This window comes from Lycorma delicatula, chromosome 2 (genome assembly GCF_047948215.1).
Source record: "Lycorma delicatula isolate Av1 chromosome 2, ASM4794821v1, whole genome shotgun sequence".
In the NCBI taxonomy this organism is placed as follows: Eukaryota; Metazoa; Arthropoda; class Insecta; order Hemiptera; family Fulgoridae; genus Lycorma; species Lycorma delicatula.
In genome coordinates, this window is record NC_134456.1 from 110043850 (window position 1) to 110056223 (window position 12374).

At 34.3% G+C, this 12374-nt stretch overlaps 3 protein-coding genes across 3 annotated transcripts in view; all 3 read right to left on the bottom strand.

Annotated features, from left to right (window-relative positions):
• LOC142319109 (integral membrane protein 2B) overlaps positions 1-3210 on the bottom strand; it is a 75492-nt gene extending 72282 nt beyond the window's left edge. The window contains exon 1 of the mRNA XM_075356030.1: positions 2905-3210. Within this exon, the coding sequence (XP_075212145.1) occupies positions 2905-2991 (87 nt within the window). The 5' untranslated portion in view covers positions 2992-3210. The remainder of the gene's footprint in view (positions 1-2904) is intronic.
• A 1790-nt stretch (positions 3211-5000) lies between these two features.
• LOC142319929 (matrix metalloproteinase-18-like) lies at positions 5001-6533 on the bottom strand. Its single transcript, XM_075357604.1, has one exon. It carries the CDS (start codon positions 6531-6533, stop codon positions 5001-5003), a length of 1533 nt encoding a protein of 510 aa, XP_075213719.1.
• A 961-nt stretch (positions 6534-7494) lies between these two features.
• On the bottom strand, positions 7495-8343 carry LOC142319930 (uncharacterized). Its single transcript, XM_075357605.1, has one exon. It carries the CDS (start codon positions 8341-8343, stop codon positions 7495-7497), a length of 849 nt encoding a protein of 282 aa, XP_075213720.1.
• Between the last annotated feature and the right edge of the window lie 4031 nt (positions 8344-12374).

Genomic DNA, 12374 nt, shown 5'->3' on the forward strand with positions numbered 1-12374 from the left:
AATTTGGACATATGTGGTTTTCACTGGACCTTGACATTTTGACATCTATGGAACCCAAAAAAACAGGATGGAAAATTTCTGGATTTTAATGCTGTGTGTGTTCAATGTTGGCCTTTAAATCGCCTATATTTACAGAACTACTGGGTCAATCTGACCAAATTTGATTAGCATACTTCTATATATGGGGCACTGAAGCAATTAAATTTTCAACTTGAAAGGTGAAGTGGATGATCTAGAGCAAGGTCACCCTCAGTATCTCAAGATTTTGCCTAATTAAGGTCATATTTTTCTTATACTCATAACATTAATATCGGCAAGTTGCAGCACAGCATACAGTCCCTGCCATTCATACACATGGTTCTCCATTCATACACACATATGTTATCTCACACACAGATTATTTAAAACAGTAAACAATGTTTTGCTCACTATGTAATTTCTGTACAGTTCATAGTGTACACATACACTGTATAAAAAAAAGGCAATGTTTTAGTAGTAACTTGTACATGGTCATGTGGAATAGGAGAGTTGACTCATAGTGAGAATGATAAGGTAAATAGATGCTACAGACAGGTGGCAGGGAAAACCGCCAATATAAATAGTAATGAGTATAAGCATATTGTTAACAATATTTGCAAAAAAGGTTTTGCAAAATCCCACCCCAAAAAACCTATAAGTTATTGTTATGTTGGCATGTCTCAGGTGAGCAGTAGAATGTAATATTTAAAGTGTAAAAAAGTAACTCAGTCTGGCTGGGTCTCAAACTCAATCGCCCAGTTGACTTGATACATGGTGCACTAAGCCTCGTGGCTACACCAGTCTGCCAACCATACAAGCAAAGTTAATTTTATGTAAGTTGTGAAATTACATTAGTTTAGTTAGTGCCAACCATCACTACAAGTACTGCCACACCTGCACGAATTAAATATGGTATGCAAACATGCTTTGGTTAGAATCATTGAATTAAACAAAAAAATATTATATTTAAATAAAATGATACATATTTTAAATTAAGTTGTGTGTGTAAGCCTTCATCAGAAGCAACCCACAGTTGTAAGACTTCCCTGGAACGCAGCTTTAGCTGTGTGGTGGGAAAATCCTACAATCCTTAAAAATAAATGTATATATATATATATATATATATATTTTTTTTTTTCCTTTCTTAACTATAAGTTAAGCATCAGTGACACTCCAAAGAGCTTACTTGGAGTGTTGTTCTTTATGGCTCCAAAAAATGGAGCTTAGGAAGAAATATGAAGAAACTTTGCAGGCTATTTAAGTATTAACACAATAAACAAACAGTAGAGAATGGCAAGATAGTAAATGAGGGGTGGATGAAGATGGGAGAGTGGAGAATAATAATAGCCTTGATTTAAAATAATTTGTATATTATTAGTAAAATTTCAACTGTTGAATGAGGGCAATGTATATCACAGAGCATTTCTGACAAAATATTTTTTACATAAGGCTACATTAGTTTGCAGCCTTGCTTATAACTACCTAGTTATTCTTACAGCAAACAAGGGCTGGTACAAGTGATACCAGTCAAGTTGCTTTTTCTGAGTAATAAAATTTGTTAAACAGCCCTTGTGGGTGATTGTGAAGGTCCATTTAACTGAATACAAGCATTTCAGTAAGCTTGGAACACAATATGTAATATTTTCAGCTCAGTGAAAGAGGCAAGGTAATCATTTCATTCCTCATTTTTCCTAGTAAGCCTGGAAATGAATCTTGTTTTTCTTGAAAACTGAGTGATAGTGTCTCACGTTAGGTCATCTTCAAGCCAGTTACAGGACCAAATATGCACTACTGTAATTATATTATTTTGTGTAATTAAGTAATATTATTTTGAAACTATAGGAATTTTTTTTAATATATATAATGTTTGAAAGGTGATACTTTACTGACTTCTTAATTTAAAATAAAATCTCCTAATTAAAATTATTTACATACAATATAATTTTCATTTAATGCATAAAAGCAAACTCTTAATAATGTACAATAATAAAAATTAAATAGATATGTTTCACTAAAACTAATTCAAAACTATAAATAAATACCAGGCTAATTCATAAAAACTGAGGCTTCTGAATTATGCCGAAATATATGGAATATATATAATTTAAAACTTTTTACAAACAACTGAATTTAAGTGGTATGAAAACAGTAAAATGAGTATTGCTGTTAAAATGCTGATATATTGTGAATCATATACCATAGTTTGAAAATATACATGTAACATATTTGTTATTAATTAAAAATAAATAAATATTAACTTTGGGAATAAATGATATGTAACAATAATTTTGGTCTAATATTACCTTTTAAAATTTATACAAAATTATAATAAAAACTAACAACTTATCATTAATACACGGTCAACAAGTACAAATAACCTACACGAACTTATACTACAATTCATAAATAAAATAATTTAAATAATGAAATAACAGTAAAATAAACATACTAAAACGAGTTGTAGGTGATGTAACTATAAAATGAAGGATTTCAACAAACCCATTTTGACACATTTTAAGCGTATAAATAATTCAAGGTAAGTTTAATCACACTTTATGGTTTTACACATATACTTTTAATATAGAACGAACTCACGTTACGTTATTAACATCTACGAGCCAAAACAAAATACTTTCAATTATAAATACGAAATATACACGCTATAATGTTTTACCCCCCATAAAGTATCAATTTTTTTTGTAAAATAAATCACGTAAAACTTTCAAAGTAAACTTAAAATATATTTTAAAAAAACACAGGAACTTATCTCCAAACTAGGTTTACGGTCTAAAATATAATTTTTAGGGTAATAAAATAATTTTATTTGTAAGAACAAATCACTGATTTTTGCAACACTAAATTGTCAATAAAAATGGCATTACTTACCGGAAATTCAGTATGAATATTTTCGACAAGTGGTTCGTCTAATTTGTCACTCTTTTTCTCACTTAATGGTTTTGTGATCACAGTCATTTTAATTAACGAATTTCAAACAAATATTACCAGCAAAATAACAAATGCAAAATGTCAGAATAATAGCAGACAGTCAGAAATAGAATCAACAAACTACTGCGCTACCAACTTGAATTTAACAAGGACATATCCCGTTATTCAATAACCAACAAAAATTTTAAAAATGCTTTTTATTATAAAATAACAATGAAAAATAAACTCTTCCGCATAAGAATATCTAAGATCAACTGTTTTGACTTTTTAATAAATCTATAAAAATTTTCATGTTTGCTATAATAAAAAAGATATCAATCATTACAAGTAGCGCTACTAACGTAACGTTGTTGAAGCATGTAAGTAGAGTTAAAATGCCGGTTCTGGGACAAGGTCAAAGGTCACTGACGGCATCAATGTTAAAGGTCACTGACGTCATCATTTAAAAAATTTTTTTTTGATGACGTCATTTTTTGACGTCTTTTTTTTGGATCACGTGATCACCGCATGATAGTCACGTGTTGCATATAAATACCGCCAAAATTTAAACGGATTCATACCAAGTTTTTCTATATTGTGACTGTGTGACGTTATTCGCTATTATATTTTTATCCTCATCTATCTTCATTTAAAGAGGTAAGTAAAACTTATTTAAAATTAATTAAATATTTAATTATAAAATTATTAAAAAATAAGCTTTCAGCACTTTAAATATTAAATTATAAAATTAAAATAATAAGCTTCCAGTACTTTAAATATTTTTGTATGTTAGATTATTTTTTCAGTCAATATTTAAATGAAAAATAATTCTGTTCCAGTCTATGTATTTTAACCCACCGGGTTGGTCTAGTGGTGAACGCGTCTTCCTAAATTAGCTTATTTGGAAGCCGAGAGTTCCAGCGTTCAAGTCCTAGTAAAGCCAGTTATTTTTACACGGATTTGAATACTAGATCGTGGATAACGGTGTTCTTTGGTGGTTGGGTTTCAATTAACCACACATCTCAGGAATGGTCGAACTGAGAATGTACAAGACTACACTTCATTTACACTCATACATATCATCCTCATTCATCCTCTGAAGAATTATCTAAACGGTAGTTACCGGAGGCTAAACAGGAAAAAGAAAGAAGTCTATGTATTTTAAATAAATTGTTATTTTACATTCCAGTTTAAAATAAATAGTAATGTAATTGCTTTTTGCAAATTAAATAAAATTCCAAAGTAAGCACAAGGGAGGAGAAATGCCGAAGTAAGCACAAGGGGCAGGTATGCAACCCACAACACAGGTGAAGCCCGCATTATAACATTAACGGCTATCTATTGCATGCATTTCTTTTTCTTTTAATTTTTTGTTTCTAATATTTTTTGTTTCTGTTTAAGATTGATGTTGCAGTTGCAAAAGGAGATTCTTAAGAGTTACTGTGAGAGACTGAACGCATTTAAAAAAGAACTAGAAGAAATTGAATTTGATATAAGACTATATGATGTCAAAAGAGGAATCAAAAAAATAAATCTAGGAGATGTTTGTCCCGTTTGCGGCGCTCAGCAAAAGGTTAAACACACTTCCATCCAGAACTATTAAAGAATGCGGATTAAATCGCTTATTTGTTTAGTGAACAATATAATTCAATATTTTACAGTAGTTTAAAAAATGTATGAAGTATTTTTAAAAATGTTTGTAATAGTTAAAATCAATGTAAAAATGTATGTAGTATTTTTAAAAATGTTTGTAATAATTTATTATAATCAATGTAAATGTTTTGTAAAAATAGATAATTTTTCAAAGTTTATATTAGTTTTCATTTTTATTTCAACCTTTTTATCACTTAAAACTATTTATAAAAAAGGATAAAAAACAGTTATTTAAAAAAAAAAAAATATTTTTATTAAAATAAATTACAATACATATTCCGAATTAATTTATTAAATAAAATTTAATTACAAATTTCAATCGAAAATACACATTTTATATATAGTTTTTTGCATGAACTTAACTCTAGTTCTTTCTTACTTATCCTAAATTCATTCAATTCCTTCTAAACTTCTTTTTTAGGATAAACATGAAATTTACTGATAAATTCAGTGAACTCTTTTAAGATACTGTTACTGTAACATAGTAAACCAAAGAGCTCATGGTCTTTAGTTCCAAATCTGATCACTTTTTGGAAGAATTCGTTATACTCATAATAATTTCTACTCTTAAAAAAATAAAGTAGCCCGTTGTTAAAACGAGCAACCCCATCTATGTCTGCCGGTATTCCAGGAAACAGATTGGAAACAAGATCTGTTCGAGCAACAGTAAATGAACATTCATCTATCTCCCCCACAAAATCTTCATTATATATCACATAAGTTTTTCCAGTATATGTATTTACGATACCATTAATCGTACAAGGATGACCTATGTTAAAATGCGAACATGCATTCTTAGGATAGCCTATAACCAACTGTTGAGTATTAAGATTGAACATAAACAAGTTATGATTTTCAATTAATACTATTTCTCCATTCGGTCTTTGGTATATTGCATCTATTCCTTTGAACGTATCTAAGGAGAGAAACTTTAACCGATCAGTAATTTCAAGTGGTCTATAATAATTTTTGCTATCATATTTACTGCTGTTCGCAATGTTTATTATCCATAACTGTTTTTGGAATATTACATAAACTTTTCCATTTACTAGCAAGTAATGAATTTTATTCTTGTCATCTTCTTTTATTGCGCACACGTCGGTAATAACCTCTGAAGTACCAGGAACAGTAGTAGATTTAGTCGTTTGATCAGGTTTAGCAGTAGTTGTCATCGCTTTACTGCCGTAAAGCGATTGAATGGCTAATATATCGTCTTCGCTTAAATTTGAACGTTTGTTTAGTAAAGGGTACATGAGAGAATCCTTATTGAAAGAGTGGCGAACACCCAAAGTGTGACCAATCTCATGCATAAACGTGCTCAGAAGGTTGGTTTTGCCTTTTTCCTCTTTACCTTCAGGATCAAAATTCCAATTATCCTCTTCATCAATGTGAATCTCTATGGGTGTGTTAGCAGTGTTAGGAGAAAACGCATGCACCAAAACACCTCCAGGTCCATCAAATCTGCTTGAGCATCGAACGTTATCATTTTTGGCGCATGTGTGGATACCATATTTGTCAGAAATAAGGATATCATATCCGTAATAATCATGTTTGAAACTTAACGATGTGTGCTTTGCCCATTCATCAAAAGCTATGCTAGCCAATTTCATTTTTTCAGCCGTTGCTCGTTGATAGTGCCATTTCAGTTCTTGTTTTCTCCATATAATTCTTGAAACTGCATACGGTAATATGTCTGGTATACCGCATCGAGGCTCACGCATGAAAGCGATGGTCTTACTGTTTAACTCTCCATTAACCGGAAGACGGAAAGATTCTTGAAACAGTCTTACGGCATCTTTTACTCCTTTTTCATCAGTTAGGCTAACATTATCTCCTTTGAGGTATCCATAGTCTAATAGAAATTTATTAGAATCAAATTCATCCGCAATTACAAAAATGTTTGTGACGAAGAACGTTATGAAGTGAATGATGTTCATCTTACTGAACTGGTTTAAAGAATAAACGTTGCAAATGGAACGTTTCACTTAAATACGTTCCTAAATCTTATTGCTTAGAGGAGAAGGGATAATTAAACCTAAAATAAAAACAAGTATTTCTTTTAAAAGTTATTTATTGATCTTTAATAAACAAAATACAAATGCATATTTTATTTGACGTTAAATTCTAAATACAATTCTATTTCAAATTAAAATTTATTATTCTTCACTCCAGTCTTTTTCATCTTCAGGAAACATTTGAAGAATCTTGATGTCCGGATCTTGTTGCATGTAGTTGGGTAGATCTTCATAAATTTTAGGCGGAACGTATCTTCCATAATGGTCGATAATAAACTGTTTAGGAAGGTAACGGAGAACGTCACGTCCGAGACTGTTTAAATAACACTCTTTCGCTTTTTCCATAGAATTTCCCACAGTTTCCAGCATATAATAAAATTTACTTTGCTCACTCCACCACATGTGTAACCATATAGCTTTTTTCATAGCGCAATCATGTTTTTCACCGAAAGGACACACTTTATTTATTGAAGAACCAAATAAATCTATTGGAGGGCAATCGTAACCGTCAAGGTCTTTTACTACACACCGTTTATTGTTTATTATTTGTTCTAACACTTTTTCTTTTCTTTCACTTTACGTATATAGTACACGTTGGTAATAAATTTTCAAAAATGGTTGATAACTTAAATTGTTCGATAAAACCCGAATTCCAATTGAATCCGATTTTTTTCTGCAAGTTTTGTATTGCAACTCTAGTAGTTTGAGATGAAATATCATAGTAGTCGAAAGGCGGCTTGAATAGATATTGTTCGAATCGGAGTCCATCCAAAGAAACGAAAACTAATTCTTTAATGTAAACATCAGCATTTGGTAGACGAAAAAAGTAAAGTCTGATATAAAGACGGACATGTTGACTTCAACGACTGACCGACAGTACTGGTTAGAAAACGCTTTTGACTGTGCCTGTTAAAGGAGAATATTGCATTATGCAATCACTTATCATCAAACAATAGGCTGTTGTGTCGCCGGGAATGTTGACGGAAGTTTGTATCTCGATTTTAATATCGACCGCACCAGTTTTCAAAGTGTCGTTTTGTTTTGAGCAATCTATAAAGATCAACGGTATAGCATAGTACTTGGATGGTGTGATTAACGCAGCCTCAGAATCCCTATTATAATAAGATTTATAGAAACTCTTAAACATTTCGTATAATATGATGTTATCTCCTTGAATGTGTTCATAAGGATAATATACTGAATTCAGATACAAACGTATATTATTAAGCGAAATGATATCAAAATTCGAAGCTCTTTTTGTTGCATCTTTTTTTCTCGATGTTTGAAATCCGATAATGACATAATGAGGTTTTTCCATCTGCGTTGTTGTTTTAACCGTCCAAATTACATCTTTACTGACAGGTAGAGTTGGATATTCGTATAAGTTCCACTTTCGGAACATCATCGAAATCGGTTCATCTCGGTCTACAAGTCTGAGAAGTGATAACCGTTTTTCATCCGATACGTTAACATACGGTATTTTCCATCTAATTTTCGTTATTTTGAAGGTAAATATTTTTCCAGCCGGAACGATAACAGCGTTATTGTTAGTGGAAGCCCGAAGCAGGATGAGTTCCTGTTTAACGTTTAGCAGTATTTTGTTATAATCTTCAAAAAAGCCTAAGAGCATCTTCAGCGGAAGTAATATATTAAAATTTGCCGATTCGCCATCGATATATGCACCGTTGACCCGATTTATATCACCGACTCCGTCCGATGACCAACCGTTCATGAAAATAGAATCTTTTTCGGAGTTCCTCAGCGACAGGGCGTTTTTCATCGTAGAAGTTATCCCCACGTTTCTCACCCTATCTACCTCCTGTCCTGCAATTTCGTAACGGATTTAATCGAAAAGAAATGCACCAAAATTATTGCACAGTTTTAGTGTAGCCTCTGCGGCTCCCTATACGTCCCTTAGCGGCTCCATACGTTCCGTTTATCAGTAAATAACTTTCACACGGAAGCGTGTACACATCTTGTTGCTGAACGGGGATTCTTATTTCATCGCTGTTATTGAACGTAGTCGTCGCATAAGGATAGTGAGAATGAAATTCTTTACCCGTTATGGTTTCATCAAATACCGCGTTCGCAGTATCAACATTTATTATCTGTCCGTTCATTGTTGTAAAACTTTAAAACCTAAAGATTCCAGAAAACGTATGTTCTCTCGTGTTAACCGTTTAAGTTTCGCAGGTTGACTAACCGTTGGCGGAACTACGGGAGGGTATTTATATTCCTCTTTATCAACGAAAATCAAAACCATCGTTTCTTCGTCTTAAATGCAGTCTCACCGTCACTTCTTCACCGCCGAAATTTATCAGTTCTGAACTTTGATTATAAACGTGCACAGTTATATTCCGTATCGACTTGGTGTTGAGCGGAAGATAAATGACACTGTGCGGTACTTCAATTATCTTATATCCCCGTCCAACTCTGGAATAGAATTCGTGAATGATATGACTTTCTTCTGCGCCCACAAATGAACCGCGTGCGATGTTACAGCTTATACGTATCGAATTTACAGATGAAATACTAACAGGTTTCTGAGATGTATGCCAAATGTTTGCCGGTAGGACCATTTCATCAAATCCCAAAAGAGTACGGATAGAATACGGCTTTGTAAAATCTACTATTTCAGAACAAAATAAACGGGAGTGCATCGTTGTAGGGTCGATTAAGATTTTAATCGAACATTTTGCATCATTTTTACTGCGATTTCGTTGCTTTCCTTTTTCATCATCGGTCGCGTTCAATTCACCGCAGTCACCCATCCCATGTTTCAATTTAACCCTAAGATCATCAATTTCATACATCCCCGGCGGAAGCATTATCGATTTACCGCCTTGGTAACCATAATAAAACATATTATTTTTTCCTTTTTCTACATTTCGAATGTTATTATACAACATAAAATCGATCAGCCCGATTTCCCACGCGGCGTCGCCAAGTTCTATCGGGGGGGAAAAAATCTGCAGACAATATAGAGGATTTACCATTTAGGCAGAACATATTAGAAACTTTAAACACAAATGTCCGCAAACAACTGAATTAAAATCCTGTCTGCGGTCTAAATTATACCGAATGTTGACTTTCTCTTTGTCCGATCTAAGATATCGGACTAGCTCTTTAGGTGGGCGTAAATTACCGTAACTGTCAAAATAAAACACGTTCGCGCCACGTTTTTTATAACAAACCCAATGCGTGCCCGGATTGAAAATACTATCCAAGTTCACTATTCCCGATTCGAATTTGTTTATTCTAGCTGGTAAAGTATCACGCATGAAAACACCTCTGAAATGGGGCAGATTAATTTTTCGCGCAAACCGTAACAACTCCACATCTGATAAAGGATGAATGGGGAGTTTACGTAGTAAATTTAATGCTTTTTTTGCTCTGACGACGGTGACCTGCGGACCGGCGTTTTCTTATGCCGCATCCGGTTTTAGGTTGGTACGGTTCAAGATAAGCAGCTTTTCCCTTTTTTCTTATGGTTTTTTTCGCGCACCTCTGACTGAGGCTTTCTTCAATCTCCCACCGAATTTACTCTTTATTTTCATAGCGTTTGTTACGGCCCATGCAGCAGCTTTCTCTGCAATGCTAGAATCGGGCGCTGACACCCTTTGCCAAGCTCTTTCCGCTAACTCTTTATCAGCCTGTGCTCTTCACCGAGAATCGCCGTAGATGCTGTATGCTATATCGTGCGCTTTACAGGCTTTATCGAGTGGATTTATACCGAGATCGCCTCTTTTCAATCTTTCCTGTAGTTTCGTTCTGGGTCCGCAATATTGGTAACCGGGTATGTGAGCCTCGAAAGGAAGAAGATCTACAGTCCGATTGAGAACTGTTCCTACGACGTTACGTGCAACACCGAACGTTTTACCCGGAAGACTTACGATCGAACTTATCAATCCGTTTCCTGTTTTACAACTAACGTTACTCTTATTCGTGCTCTTCATTTTATCCCGACTAAAGGTCTTCAGTTGATGCATCCGTATTTATATCAGATTCTTTTTCAGTTTGAGTCATCGCATTTTTCTGAACCTCGTTTTTCAATCGAGAAATACTTTCCTCTAATCGCTGACGAACAACAGGATCATTCGTATTTTTACTTCTTAAAGTATTTTCTATTTCTTTTCCTATCATATTTTCGACTTTAGTGATAACCTCATCGAATTTCTGTTGAATGAGGAACCGTACGTATCTCATGGTCACCAAATCGTTTTCATCATCTGGATGAGCGGCGTTTTTGGCTCGAGCTCCTTTGAAATCTACCACTTTAAAATGTGTTTGTTCTTCGCACGCTAAAAAATCATGATCCGCAGCATACTGCTCGATTAAATATAAGCAATCGTCCATGTTAACAGCATCATCATAATATTCCGCTGATGCTAGATTGCAAATTTTTTTTTCGCGGGCGTCGATATCACCCTCATCAGTGATCCCAAACGGGATTCTGGAACCGAATTCCGTCTGTCCTAACCTGTTGACCGGCATGATCTCGAATCAATCGCTTACAGTACGCCTTCTCCTTTTATTAATCCTCGTTCTTTTAATTCCTCGACTATCGATACAATTTCATTATCGTGTGCAGTATTACCTGCCTTTTTTGATTCAATCAACAGTTTTAACCTATCGCAGATTTCGTTAGGATCATCAAAATAAACATAATCGACTTTATGGTTTTCGTTCAGAGTCATTGCAGACGGTACTAAACCTTCGCCTCGTTTTTTTGAGGTGAACGGTGGAAAAAGATTGCTTATTATTTCCACATACTTAAATCCTGAATTAGTCTTTACCCGTTCCAGAGCGGAATTATTTCTTCTGTGCGCATTTGTCGCAATTAAAATTTTCTTATATTCTTCCAAATCTTCTTCCGTGAATAACTTCGGTTTTTTCCAGAAAAGTAATTCGAACAAACCTCGGCTCGCAGGATACTTCACTTCTCTTATTAGGACGTTACTTTCCTTGTCGAAATCGATTAACGCATCACCAATCTTCAGTTCGTTTCCTTCAAAATGAACACCGTAAACGTTATCCATGTTGTTTTCCACATCTCTGATGGCGTCGAGCATAAATTCCTGCGCCAGCCCTTCTCGCATGCTTGTCTTGAGAGACATGCTCATTTACATTTTCCCTTCAGGCGTATTCAACATTTGTTCTATGCTGGGTTGAGATTCGTAAGCCTCCTCGTGTTCGATCTTAGGTGGCTGTTCGGTTTCTTCAGCTTTTTCAGCTCGGTGGCGAGTCGAATAAGAAAGAAACCTTTTAGCCTTTTGTCGACGTCTCACACCAGCCATTTCATCGTCTACCGGATCGGACGGTTGGGCCAGCTGAAAAGGAAACGGACTAGACGTGTCCATCTTCCGGTGTAACTTTGCGGTTGACCGCTTTATTTCACTTTCTGGTTCGTCGTTTGCTAAAGAACGTTTATTATGTCTCACCCTATCCTCTTCAGTTAGTTGATCGAATATAGAATTCATATCGAACCTCTTTTCAAATTCTTGATAATCCCGCTCCTCTTTTTCACGCAATTCTTCAGCTGAGATCTTCGGTAATGGACTTTCTTTCGATTTCATTTCTTTTTTCACCCGTTTTCCCCTTTCTCTCTCTTCGGAACTGAACTGTTCGGCTATCTTAATCAAAGGTTCAGTAAGCGGTTTAAAATCTTGTTGAAGTCTTAAATCGGAATCGAATCTTCCTCTTACCAATTCGCCATGTTTTCTTTTAATACTCCTGCGGATCTCTGCGATCTCCGCGGTGATA